The 14,848-nt window shown below is 35.6% G+C and overlaps 1 protein-coding gene across 1 annotated transcript in view; it reads right to left on the bottom strand.

The window, feature by feature from the left end:
- Positions 1–10,771: 10,771 nt before the first annotated feature.
- LOC107495058 (uncharacterized) overlaps positions 10,772–14,848 on the bottom strand; it is a 5,036-nt gene continuing 959 nt past the window's right edge. The window contains exons 2-4 of the mRNA XM_016116124.3: positions 13,967–14,826; positions 11,655–11,916; positions 10,772–11,382 (exon numbers count right to left, since the gene is read on the bottom strand). Coding sequence (XP_015971610.2) covers positions 11,206–11,382; positions 11,655–11,916; positions 13,967–14,826 — 1,299 coding nt within the window. The 3' untranslated portion in view covers positions 10,772–11,205. The remainder of the gene's footprint in view (positions 11,383–11,654; positions 11,917–13,966; positions 14,827–14,848) is intronic.

The following is a 14,848-nucleotide window of genomic DNA, read 5'->3' as shown; positions in this document are numbered from 1 at the left end:
TCTGGGATTGAATGACTGTGACGAGCTTCAAACTCCTGAAGGCTGGGCGTGATGACAAGCGCAAAAGAATCAAGAGATTCTATTCCAACCTGATTGAGAACCGATAGATGATTAGCCGTGCTATGACAGAGCATAGGATCATTTTCACTGAGAGGATGGGATGTAGCCATTGACAACGGTGATGCCCTATATACAGCTTGCCATGGAAAGGAGTAAGAAGGATTGGATAAATGTAATAAGAAAGTAGAGATACAAGAGGAGCACAGCATCTCCATACGCCTATCTAAAATTTCCACTATTGATTTACATAAGTATTTCTATCCCTTTTTATTTTCTATTTATTATTAATTTTCGAACTCATCATAAACCAATTTAATCTGCCTAACTGAGATTTACAAGGTGACCATAGCTTGCTTCATACCAACAATCTCTGTGGGATCGATCCTTACTCACGTAAAGTGCATGGAACTCTTGTATCACAATTTCGTCCACCATGATGCTGATGAATTCTTCTAGTGGTGCCATATGAAAGTTGGCTTGTAGTTAACAAGGAGGGCATCTCTTGACAAAGTCGGTCGCATATTGTCTCAAGGTCGTCCAGTAGAAGCCGACTTGTAACACTTTCTTTACTAGTGACTTTGCCCCTGATGCGTGAGCATCTTTTCTTTATTTTCTTATTATTTTAGATATAAATTTCTTGAGTTTTATTGGGATTTTAGTATTTGACAGCTGTTTGGATGATACTTTGAGTCGTTTTATTATTTTGATTATTTTAGGTGAAGTCTGAATCAATTTGACAAAGTCTGTGCAGAAGAAAAGAGAAGAATTTTGATTTTGCTGAGCTGGCACTAAACGCCGCATCTGGCGTTTGGCGCCCAAGTACCTTGGATTGCGTGCAGCCATTTTGTCAAGCTGGTGCTAAATGCAGACTTGAGAGTTTAGCGACAGGTGCCTCGTAATGTGGGTGAACTCTTTGCCTCATAGGGCACTAAATGTCAGACATGGCGTTTAGCGCCAAGAAGTTAGAAACGAATTTAGAGCTTACTACCACCTGGGGTGCTAAACGCTAATGAGCGGATCCAACCTCACCCAAAGGAGTCTCTTTAGTTAGATTTGACTTTTAATTATTGTATTTTATTTAATTTTAGTTATTTTTATTTACAAACAAAATTTTTTAGGTCTCGATTTTATTATTTTATTTTATTTTAAAATCAAATTAGGTTAGGTATAAAAAGGAAAAAGATTTAGCCCTTTGGTCTTCTCTCATCTCTTCTGCCTCATTCCGCACTTTACACATTTTGAAACCCTAGCTTTTCTCTGAGTCATGAGTAACTAAACCTCCTTGGTTAAGGTTAGGAGCTCTGTTTATTCTATGGATTGATATTATTGCCACTCTATTTTAATTCATGTATTGATTTAATTTCAAGGATTATTTTCGTTCTTCATCTTATGAATTTAAGTGTATTGGAAAATAATTCTTATTCTAGATGAATTCTTGCTGAATCTTGAAAAAGTTATCTCACTTGAATACCAGCTTGAAAGTAAATTCCTCCTAAACCACTAATTACTTGGACTTAACAGGTTACGTGACATATAATCCTCTTATATTTTGGTAATTAGGGTATTCGTGGCTAATAAACTAGAATTGAACCTAACTCTCTAATCTATATTAAGTGACCAAGAAATTGGCGGTTGATTAGGTTAGAGGAGACTAAATCACTAAGGAATTAGGGTTTAGTCAATTACAGTTTTCCATGAAATAAATCTTGCATGATTAAAATAGTCCGTAAAAAATATAAATCTGGAAAAATAAATATCTCTAAAATCTTAACTATTCTCTCATATATTTCTCATAACCCGTTTACTGGTTACTTTCCAAACTTCTGGATTACTGTTTAATACTTTTGAACCTCCAAACACCGTTTTATGCTTGCCTGACTAAGTGAATCATTTGACTATTGTTGCTTGGTCCATCAATCCTCGTAGGATCGACCCTCACTCACCTGAGGTATTACTTGGTACAACCCGGTGCACTTGTCGGTTAGTTTGTGAACCTTGAATTCTGCACCAGTCCCTAGATAATTTTCACAGATACCACTGTGGATTTCATCAAAGACTTCTTCTATCTTTGAAGTCATGACACACTTTAGCAAGGGGGTAGAAATTCCTTTTCTGTAGAGGACATTGTAAACTAGGGTGTAATTGTGAGCTTCTTTTATCAACCTCTTTATTTCTCTTTCTTTTTTTGGAAGAATATCGAATTTTTAATATTCGATAATGGGAGTCATACACCCTAAGTTCATGTTGGAAACTATCCATGTGTTCGACTTGTTGATCTCTTTCGCCACTGAGGGAGATTGCAAGGTTTCTTGGATCAGGCTTATATTATTCCCTCATGGCTTTGTACTAGTGAGTTTTGAGAGTGCATTAGCTCAGGTATTGTGTTTTCGAGTTATGTGTATGATTTCAGATTCCTAAAACTGGGCCAACTGGTTTAGTGTTTTCTCTAGATACCTCTTCATGTTGTGATCTTTTGCTTCGTAATCACCATTCACTTGTGTATCACGTAAGAATCACTAAACACTATTACCTTTAATGCGCTAACTTATTTGGCCATTCAAAGACCTACAAGCACCACTTCATACTTAGCTTGGTTGTTGGATACTGGGAATTCGAATTTTAGAGAAATATCCATTCGAGTTCCTTTATCATTCTCGAGGATAATCCCAGCTCCACTACCAGCTTTGTTTGATGAAACATCTATATAGAGACTCTAGTTCGTGGAGCTCTTTTGTGGCTCTCCCGTATACTCGGTAATGAAGTCAGCCAAAAATTGCAACTTAGTGGTTGTCCGAGCTTCATACTTGAAATCGAACTCAGATAACTCTATAGCACACTACAACATCTGCCCTGGAATATTCGTTTTTTTGTAGGATATGCTTCATGGGTTGATTAGTTCATATTTTAATTGTGTGGGTTTGAAAATAGGGTCGCAATCTTCTGGAGGCTAAAACAATGGCATAAGCCACTTTTTCTATCCTCTGGTAATTCAGTTCTGCCCCATGTAGTGCTTTACTTGTGAAATAAATAGGTTTTTGACCCTCCTCATCTTCTAGGATGAGGGCCAAAGTTGTGGCTTTGTCAGGAATTGCCAGATACAGTACGAGTTCTTCGCCCCCCTTAAAATGGATTAATATAGGGGCCTGACTCAAGAATTTTTTGAACTCTTGAAAGGCTTGTTTGCATTCCTGAGTCCATTGGAAATAATTCCCCTTTTCTAAGGAGTGTGAATAATGGTAGGGACTTCAAAACTGATGTAGCCAAAAACCTAGACAAGGCTATGGGCCTACCATTTAGTTGTTGCATTTCTTTTAGGTTGGTCGAGCTTCGTATTTCTAGACTGGCTTTACATTTATCTGGGTTAGCTTCAAGTCCCCTTTGAGTGAGCATGAACTCTAGGAACTTGTCAGCTTCTACTGCAAAAGTACATTTGGTGGAATTTAACCTCATCCTGTGCTGCCTTATTGTGCTAAAGACCTCCATCAAGTCAGACATCAAGTAGGAATTATCTGTGATTTTAACCAGCATGTCATTCACATAAACCTCCATCAGTTTTTCGAGGTGTGTAGAAAATAACTTGTTCATTAGTCGCTGATATATTGCCTTGGCATTTTTTAACTTGAAAGGCATGACCATATAGCAATTGGCCTTAGGGATAAAAAAGGATGTTTTCTCCTTGTCTGGTTTATACATTGAGATTTGATTGTATCTCGAGTAAGCATCCACAAAGTAAAGGAACCTATGTCCAGAAGCTGAATATACCAAGGTATCAATGCTTGGTAAGGGATTAGGGTCCTTCAGGCAAACTTTATTAAGGTCGGTATAGTCGATACACATCTTTTATTTTCCGTTTTGCTTTTTCACGAGCACTACGTTGGCCAACCATAAGAGGTATTTGACTTTCCTTATGAATCCAGTTTCTAATAAGGCTTGGACCTATTCTTCAACGACTTGTGCTCTTTTAAGACTAAACTTTTGTCACTTTTGTTGTATAGGTCGAGATCCGGGGTACACAGAGAGCTTGTGGCAGATGAGGTCAGGGTGAATGCTAGGCATATCAGAGGCTTTCCATGCGAAGAAGTCAGAATTTGCTCTTAGGAGCTGGATGGGCTCTTGTTTTAATTTGCCATCCAGATTTGCTCCTACATTTGTACTTTATTTGAGTTTGTGCCCTATTTGTACTTATTCTATTTTTTCTTTAGGTTGAGGCCTCAGTTCTTCAAGAGCTCGGAATGCTCCGAGTTCTATTAAGTTAATCTCTTTTTCCTTTGCACAACCTCGCAAATTCAAGCTCTCATTATTGCATCTTCTAGCCAGCTTTTGATCTCCCCTTATAGTCATTATTCCCTCTGGGTAGAGAATTTCATGCAAAGGTGGGGAGTTGATACTACGACAGCAAGCCAGTTAAGTGTTGTTTGACCTATCAGAGTGTTATAGGCTGATGCGACATCAACTATAATATAATCTATGCTCAGAGTTCTTACCATTGTTCATTTACCGAAGGGCGTGTAGAGGGATATAAATCCCAAAGTTCGGATAGGAGAGTCGCCCAAACCAAAGATGGTATTTGGATATGCCTTTAAATCTTTTTCTTCCAAGCCCAGCTTGTTGAAAGCTGGTTTGAATAGTATGTTAGCTGAACTCCCTTGATCTATCAAGGTCCTGTGGAGGTTTATGTTGGTGAGGATCATAGTTATCACTACAGGAAATTCGTGTCTGGTCATGATGCCTCGGGCATCCTCCTTTGAAAGTGATCTCGGGAAGGATGGGTGTTTCTATTTCTTCGCTGACCTGGTAGACTTTTTTTAAGTGCCTTTTACGAGAGAATTTTGTTATTCCTCTGCTCGCAAATCCTTCTACAATCATGTGATGTGTCTCTCAAAGGTTCTTTGTAGCTAGTCTCGCTTTTGTCTGCCATCTTTATCTCTTTTTCTTTTGCTGCTATCTTCCGACCTCCCAGCTAGGTATTTATCTAGTCGACCTTCTCTGGCCAATTTTTCAATTACATTCTTCAAATAATAGAAATTATTGATGAAATGGTCATAACTCTTGTGGTACTCACAGCTTTGAATGGGTCTGAGAAGTGGTACTTTCTCCGTATGGCAATTAAATTTCTCTGTAGACGTTGATAAGGGAGACTAGCAAAGGAGTGTAGGAGTGGTATCTTCATGGTTTTTTCGAGCTATAGTCTTCCTTTTTCTTGGTCTTCTTCTCTTTATCTCTGGATTGTCCTTGGCTGCCTTGCCCTAATGCACGCTTTCTCAATTGTGTAATTTTCTCCATGTTGATGTACTTCTTAGCTCGTTCTTGTACTATACAAAGAGCTTGGATGTCTCTTTGATATGGATTTTGAGAATGAAACTTCTCTGAGACTGTTGACTAGCCCCATAATTGCGCTTTCGTGGGCAAGTTCTAGATCTCTAATCACGCTTTGTTGAACCTTTCCATATAGGTCCGGGGCGATTCCCCGAGCTCTTGCTTAACACCCAAGAGCTCCTAGCCAGGTCATTGAAGCATGTGACCGATCTGGGTAAAAGACTATCAAACCACTTCATTGCTGCTTTTGTTAGGGTAGTCGGAAAGACTTTGCACCGAGCTGCATCTTATGGACTAGCTAAGCATATACGACTCTTGAAATTGGTTAGGTATTGTCGTGGGTCGGTTGTCCCATCGTAGAGGTCTATGTTTGGACTTTTAAAGTTTCTAGAAAATTTTTTTCGCCTAATCTATTCTAAAAACGGGTCTTCTCCTCCCTTCTGCCCCTGAGGTCGGATTCTAACTTCTCTAGTTTTTCTTCCAATTCCTTACATCGTCTTACTTTGCTTAGCAAGGCTGTCTCTGACTCTTGTTGCATTCTAGCTCGTGTTCAAGCTGTTGCAGCCGATCTTGGTGCCCATGGACTAATCCTATGAGTTCTGTGGGGGTATCCTTCTCCTCTAGGTTGGTGGACTTCTGATCCTATCCTTCGACCTGGAGGATCTCGATTCTCATGGCTGTCTCACCCTCTTTCAGGTAGTGGAGAAATAATAATTGCTTGATTGTTGTTGGGTTGAGCTTCTTCGTATGCTTCTGATTCAAAGGCAATATGTCCGTCTGATGGTTGGTCGTCTGTCATTGTTGGGTGTTGACTTCCATATCCCTGGCAACAAGGGCAATGTTGCGTCGGTTACCTAAAACTGGTGGATTGGACCTAACGTGAGGTCCAGACTTTTTTAGGTGTTGGATCTGACGTCTTTGTGGAAGAGGTACCATTGTCCGACGTCTTGCGGATGGGGGGTGGTACCTGCAAGAGACTTCGATGTTTAAGTTAGTAAGGGTTTTAGGCAGTTTTTAGTAGATTAGAGTTGAGAAAATACCTAAGATGGAGGGAGTATTTATATAGTTTGGGTGATGACCTAGTGGTCACCTCTGTAACCTCCCCTCCTATTCTAATGGGTGATTATCTTCCCCTTTTATCTAGGTGCAGTTATGATCCCATATTTAAAGAGATGGACTTATTTGTAGGTGCAGTTAAGGTTCTGCACACCAAGTTGCCCCCCTGAGGTCGGGCGTATTGCTAGAGTGGATTTGGCTTTGGTGACTAGGATTTGTCTGTTTTTGGGCTTGACTTTAAGTTTTGGGCCTTATGAATAAGTATTATTTTTGTCTTTAAGATTAAGAATAAATTGTAAAGTTGTCCCTAACATTTTAAAATTGACGATAGGATAAAATTGAGATGATTTTAAAATATTAAGAACTTAAATAGGACGAAAAAGTTAGGGATAAAAAGATATGTTACTCTTAGAATAATTCCAAATCAAGAAAAAGTAAATTTTAACAAAATATATTGCATTAAGATTTTAAGATTTTTACTCATGATAGAATACTTGTAAATTATTTTAATTTCAAAATAAATTTTTATTTTATTCTTCAATAATACTAATTTTTTTATGGTACATAGTTATTAAATTATTTTTAATCACATCTAAGTAAATTATTCTTAATCATATTACTTTTATTCTAAATAAATTTATTTTTTAATTTTTAAAGGTTTTTACTCATTATGAAATATTTATAGAATAACTAGTACATAAACTTGCGAAAAAAAGCATGATATATATACAATAAAGTATAAATAATTATATATTTTTATCTCTAATATACTGAAATTCTTTAATGTTTAATTTAGTTAAACTTTTTTTTTAATTTTATAATTTAATAATATTAATTTTTTATAGTAGCTAATTATTTAATTATTTTTCTAATTACATTTAAATAAAATACTCTTAGTCACATTACTTTTATTTTAAGAAAATTTATTTTTAAATTAAAAAAAATAAAATTATTAAAGAAAAAATTAAATTGATTTAAAAGTTAAATAAAATGTAATTGAATTAAATATTAAAATAGTTCGGTATATTAGAGACAAAAATCTATAATACGTTATTGTATATATATTATGCTCTTTTTTTCTTTTTCTAAAAATTTATATACTAGTCATTCTACAAGCATGAGTAAAAGTATTAAATTTGTAGCCAATGAGATATAACTCAAATGGCATAGTTTTTTCATTCTCACTTAGAAGTCTTGGGTTCGAGTCTCACTCCTAATTTTGGAAAAAAAAAATATTCAATTCGTAATGCAATTTATTTTATTAAAATTTACTATCATTTTTACTTGATTTGATCATTCTTCTAACTTCTAAGAGTAACGTACCACTTTTGTTCCCAAAGTTCTCATCCTATTTAAGTCTTTAATGTTTTAAAATTATCTTAACTTTATTCCAGTGTCAATTTTGTTAATAGATCACTAACAACAGGACAACATTGAGACAATTTTAAAATATTAAGAACTTAAATAGATCGATATAAACACTACGGATAGTTTTAAAACTTATCCCGATTGTTATAAATAAAAATGATACTTTACTCTTAAAAATATTATATATTACATAATAATATTTATTAATATTTAATGATTAATTATAGTAAAGTATGTTATATCATATCATTTTAATGGTTATCTCAACATACTAAACATTGTTTTAGATTTCGTTTTATTAAACCTAATTGCTTTCTTTAAAAAATTTTTCCCTTATATGACAGTTCTAGGCGGTTAAATGACTAATCACAAGAAAATCCAATGGAAAGTCCATCATATAAAAAAGAGAAAAGGACAAAAGGTCTGTAGACATTTTCGTTTCTCACCATTTAAAAATATTTTTAAGTCTCTAACATTTTTAAAAGTTAGACATATATATCCCTCCATTCATATGAGTCCGTCAGACTCAACGAAAAAATATAATGTGATTTTCGTTGTACTGATCTGGCTGTTAAAAATACACACGTGGAGAGAGAATTTTTAAAACGAGACAAATTAGTCCTTCTTCTTTAAAATAATAGAACACATAAATCCTTCTTCTCTTTTCTTGTACTTGCATTCACATGCCATCATTTTCATTTTTTCTTCTCTTTTCTTGTACTTGCATTCACATACCACCATTTTCATTTTTCTCCTGCCTCTTTTACCCTTTCTTCTTGTTCTTCTTCAAATAATAATAATAAACATTCTATCATGAAATCACTTATTCCAAAATCTTAAACTGATAGGAGAAAGTAACACTAATGATTATATCTCTAACACTCGCCTTCAAACAAGAACTTTTTTGGTTTGCTTGATTTTTTATAGACTTTTTTTTTCTTTTTTATTTGCCTTATGCTATTTTTTTTCACTTTTTGGTTTTCCCAAGAATCAAACTCAAGACCTTTTGGACAGAGCTCTGATACCATATTATGAAACCACTTATCCTAAAAGTTTAAATTGATATGAGAAGATAGCACTAATGGTTATATATCTAACACTCTCTGCATAATCAAGTCTACTCCATGATCTTTCTCTGATCATACCAAAGCTTAATACAAAACTTCATTGTATCAGAGCTCTATTTTCGAAAGGTCTAAAGTTCGATACTTGGTAAATCCTACAAGTAAAAAAATAGCATAAGACAAATAAAAAAGAAAAAAAAAACTCTATGCAAAAATCAAGCAAACCCAAAATGAGGCTTTTACTTGAAGGAGAGTGTTAGAGATATAACTATTAATATTACTGTCTTCTATCAGCTTAATAAGGTGGATAAGTGATTTCATGATACAATTCTTCAATTTAGTGGTTTCAACTTTTGTTTTCTTGGTAGCATCTTCTTCAAATTGCATAAGAACTTTGGATTGGTACAAGTGATCTTCAAGGCTGAGACTTTGAATTGTAAGAAAAATTTGGTGTCTCCAGCTATTGAAATTATTATCCACCAATTTATCAGAAATTGAAAAAATTGAGTGTTTGGTGGTAGATAAATCTAATAAGGTAATTGACATGGTAGAAAAAAAAGAGAAAAAAAAAAGAGAATTAATCAAGAACTTATTCAAAAAATGAGGATCGAGAATCTAAATCACGCAATAAAAGACTCTAAATACCATGAAGCTTTGTATTAAACTTTGGTATGATCAGAAAAAGATCATGGACTAGATTATACAGAATCGGAACAGAAAAAAATTGAACCCTAAACTTATAAAAGAAGACTGATATTATTGATTAATAGTGTGTGTCACCACTTTACAAAATCAATCTATTGAATCTTGAATGATTCATGACCCAACATCAAATTCAGCTAACACAAAACACATTCATTAATTGCAAACTAATTAATTTTCTGAAAATTTGTTCAAAGTGCTCCCACAACAATCCTCTTCACATAATTTGTTCCTAATTTAAAACAAGCTACAACAACATACCACAAAATTAGCAAATCAAACCAGAATCTTTTGACTATCAAACAACATTAAATTCAACCAACACAAACACATTCATTAATTCCAAGAACTAATTAATTAGTTGAAATTTAAAAAAAAAAAAGAAAAAAAAAGAAGGGTTCCTTGAAGAAGGCAAAGAACGAGGAAAGACTTTATGCCGACCTAATTTCTAAATAAAAAATTCAAAAATTTTCATAAAGGAACATAGGAATGAAGCTTTTAATTTTTGCTCTGGAAAGTGCAAGATTTCTAAGAAAAAGATATGCCAAGTAGTACAGGGCCTGGATGGATATGCTGCTTGAATTGCAAGAATATCACCAAAACGCGATGGAACGATCCTCCATATAAGATAAACGTCTCAAAAACACAGGTTCCAATTGGCTACAAAACAATAGCCACAAGTGCAGCAGTCCACTATAATGGTGTTTCTCTCAGTCCATTGCAACTCACAAAACCCTCCAAGTCCTTCAAGGCAAAAGGCCATTCATTTTGTCTCAATTAACTTACATCGGTTAAAGAAAATACGTTGCGCATTGGATCGGTGACAATCAAGAATTTATGTCCCATTATTTTGAAAAAGAGTGATTAATTTGCTCTATTTTAAAAAATTCTCCCTCCACGTACATTTATAACAGTCAGGTTTGTATAATAGAAGCCATATCAGACTTTTCTGTTTAGATCTAACAGACTCGTATAAACAGAAGAATATATATGTTCAACTTTTAAAGATGTTAAAAACTTAAAAATATTTTTAAATGGTGAGAGACAAAAATGTATGCGGAATAAAAGATCAAAGACCTATTTGTCTTTTTATTTAAAAAAAAATGTAACTATTTATCTCTTGCACATATCTTTTTTCATGATAGATATCAACACTGTTTACCAGTTAATGGGATCTACACATCACAAACTACTTCAATTTGGGGGGAAAATAAAAGATATCATCTCGTTATTTAACCAAGCCACAATACAACAGTAGCTGGTTTGAGGTTTCACCTACAACACCAGCATTTTTACATCTACATAAAATTTACAAAAATGTAGTATAAGAGGACAATATTAAAAAATATATTTATAAAATAGTTTTTTTACCGTATGGACACCATCACCCTTCTCCCTCTATACATGACCTGTAGCTGATAGACGACAAATCTGCTTGTTCTCAGCCAGCTACCTGGTGGTAAGATTCTTGAAGCAAATCAATCAAAAGTTCAAAATTTGAAACGAAAGAGCGCATTATGCCAAAGAGCTTATCGAAATGGGCGATGCGCTGTACGAACTATGTAGCTCAGCCAGCACCCTCTGCTACAATCTCAAGCTTCTCTACTAACATAAAAGCAGCGGTCAATACTCGATAGTCTTACACAACAGGAATACGGAAGCTCTCATTGTTAACATGATTCATTTGCATTTGTACAGCCTTGACTGCAGCTACTCTAGCTGCATTGGCCGCTCTATTAGCAGCCGCTACTGCTCTGTTCACCCTTTCATCAACCTTGGCCACATCATATGCTTTCTCTGCCGCTCGTCTTGCTTCCTAGTTTTCCCAAACAAAGCCCAGAAGTAGGAATTAAAACAGAATGGTGTTAATGCTGGAGAAAGAACATTCAGAGCCTGTTTAGTTTGTATTTGCATTGTCTGTTTCCATTTTTAAAACATTAAACAAAATTTTATTCTTTTCACTTATCACTGTTTTCTCTTTTTCTTTCATAAAAATTATGAAAACTGAAAATAAAAACAGAAAATGAAAAAGAAAACCAAACCAGGTCAAGTGCTAATGTAAATTAACCATAAATAACAAGCACGTACCTGCACCACATTGAGTACTTTGGAATGATAGACAGCCACAGGAGAAACTGGATAAGCAGTGTTATGTGTGCTGGGGATGTCAAGGACTCCATTTTGCCAGTGACCAGACTGGGTTTCACCATTTCTAAATGTATACATTCCAAGTCCTTGCCTTCGACCTTCATGCCAGGCTCCTTCATATCGATGGCCATTTGCAAATCGGTATACCCCAAACCCGTGCATCTTGTCAGCAAAGTACTCACCAGCATATGTATCCCCATTTCTAATTAGCCAACAAAAATACCAAAAAAAAAAACTTCTCATGGTGAAGAAAGAATAAGGTGCATACAATTCCATACATAATTCAATTAAGAACGGATCCCTAATGCAAGGACATATAAACAAAACCAGAAATAAGAATTCTTGCATTACATAAATAAGCACCACCGACTGCTATATGCCTAAGAGATTAGGTCGTTAGGAGCAAACCGTGGTTCACAAATTCTCAAGTTAAACTCTTAATTAGTTTAGGATTCTAGAATTCAAAAACAAGTTAACCCACATTCAAATTCGCTTGATGTCAAACTATTACGACTTTAAACTCTAACAAAATCAGTGAACTCTTAATTATACTACAGAGATTACAAATTCAAACTTACATAGTTTTTCTTTTTATTTTCCAAAATGTAAAATTTTGATCAGTTTTATTGGATACTTGAGTTGACTTGTTTATATCATGCAATATTTATTTTTTCTGAAATACAGAATATTAACATGTACAAATTATAAGATCATAGAACAATTGAGTCATGAACTAAGATATACTTTTGTAATGTCTTAAATTTGTTTTCAGATAACATTGAAATAGTTGAATATTAACTAAAACAGTAAAAATATATTATTCAATTGTGTACAGAAACTCTTACAAGTCTGCTAGTCTAGGTTACAACTTGCAATTTAATTATATTGAGACTTCCCGAGCTTATTTATGTTTATAGGAACCTTGGATTCACATAATCAGTTTTCAAGATAGAAAACAGTTGATGTCTTAGTAGATATTCAACAGAGTATGTACCAAGGTGAACTCATTATATCATACAGAATATAGTCTCATGTTTTTGAAACTAGATTGAAACAGGGAAAAAGGCATAAAGAGCCACTAAAGTTGGAACTGAATAGGTAGTTGTATGACTAAAAACACCCAAAGGGTACATAAAGGTTTATAGTGACAGCATAATCAAAACAAATCCCAAAAAGATCTGGATAAGTTATCATGAGAAGAAGTATAAAAAACACTATCCTCTCAGAATACGTAAGTTATTGCTTCTACTGATGAAAAGAAATTTTCAACATCAAGCTTCTAGGGGAACAAAACAATTGTGAAGTCTTACAACCAATTCCATATTTTTCTTGTGAAGAGAAAGCAAAGACAATGGGTATAAATACTTCTAATTAGATAAACACTGAGAATATGATAAATTAATCATGTACAATTTTAGTTTATATTTAAAATGTCAGACATCGTTCCTTCATTTTAGTAGATATGTTTACCTCTTACATACTCCACATTAAAAAAAAATAAAAAATAAAAAATCCAAAAAATCTACAGCTTTGAACTGAATAGATCTGATTGGTGTAATCAAATAAAAATAAATTTCTTAGTTCTTTCCTTGGTTACGCTTGTTATAAGAACATCCTCAGAACAATTGTTTCATTTTAGTGTAAAGAATGGCTAATCAGTATTTTTAAAGCCCTATAATGGTATTTTGATGAAACTAAAGTATAACGTTTTGCATGTTGCACCGACTTTAGACAACTCGAAGCTACAAAAAAGGCACAAAATAAACCCTATTTGTGTAATCAATTCCATATGCAACAAACAAATAGGCATGTAATCACGATATAATCATTCTTGATGGTAAAATTCTAAAAAAGCAACACCAAGAGGACAAGAGGACAAGAGAATAACATAAGCACGAACTTAACCACCCTGTTATTCAAAATTGTTTCAAACCCATATAGCAGATGCTCCAACACCAAACAATTCAACAAGCAAGTTAAGAGTAAGAGAACAACAAAGATATCAATCTCTAAAGATGGATGATGCAACACCCTAAAACAAAATACACACATACTCAACTACTTAGAAGGACCAATAACAAACCATTTTCATCAGCATGTTAAAACAACCACAAATACATGAAACTTTATCCAAGATGCAACACCAATTGGCAAACCTATTCATTAAAAACAACCCCAAAAGATATAAAATCCATCCAAAATTTAAATGCATCAAACAACTCAAATCAACCAAAGCAATTTGAAAATTTCACCTGAAATGGTAGTGACCAAGGCCATGTTTAACGCCCCACTTGAATTCCCCAACATACCTACTTCCGTCCTCACAAGTATGAACCCCACACCCATGGCTCTGCCCATTAGACCACTCTCCAGCATATACATCCCCAGTGTAGAACCTATACACACCAAAACCGTGCCGCAATCCTTGCCGGTACTGCCCTCGGTACCGGCTTCCCCTAGCCCAAGTCTCCACCCCATGCCCATCATACTTGCCATCAATCCAATCCCCCTCATACCGCCCACTCATGCTGTAATAATAAACACCACTCCCACAGCACTTTCCCTTGTGAAACTCTCCCTCGTAGACGTCGCCGTTGCCGTAGACCTGCACCCAGCACCCGGACGTTGTGGTGGCGGCGGCAGAGTCGGGGGAGGCAGCAACCTTTTGGTGGGAACCGATGGTCCAAAAGACGGGGAGAGTCGGCGCCGGCTTGCAGAGGGAGGAACGGGCCTTGAGGCCGATGGGGAGGGAGCGGGCGAGGAGGAGGCGGATGGATGGCAGCCGGGGGACAGCGAGGTTGAGGGAGAGGAGGAGCGCGGCGGAAAAGGCGAAGGCGGAGAGGAAGTCAAGGAGGAAGGAATGGGTCGGGTGGGAGACAAGGAAGTAGAAAACGGGCAGCGAGAGGAGAAGGACGGCGCGGAGGGAGGGTGGGGTGGTTGGGAATTGGTGGAGGGTTGGGGATTTGGAGAGGGTAGAAGGGGTTTGGGTCAATAACGGTCTCTTGTAGGGTGCAGATGATTGGGTTGCAGTTGTTGGTGCAGTTTTCTCGTTGTGTGTGGCGCTGCTTAATTGAGGGAAAACTTGATAGCTTTGGTGGTGATTATGGTGTTTCTGGTGAATTGAAGATGGGTGA

This window comes from Arachis duranensis, chromosome 6 (assembly GCF_000817695.3).
Source record: "Arachis duranensis cultivar V14167 chromosome 6, aradu.V14167.gnm2.J7QH, whole genome shotgun sequence".
Taxonomy (NCBI): domain Eukaryota; kingdom Viridiplantae; phylum Streptophyta; class Magnoliopsida; order Fabales; family Fabaceae; genus Arachis; species Arachis duranensis.
The sequence above is the reverse complement of the archived record's forward strand: the minus strand, read 5'-3'. Positions and strand labels throughout refer to the sequence as shown.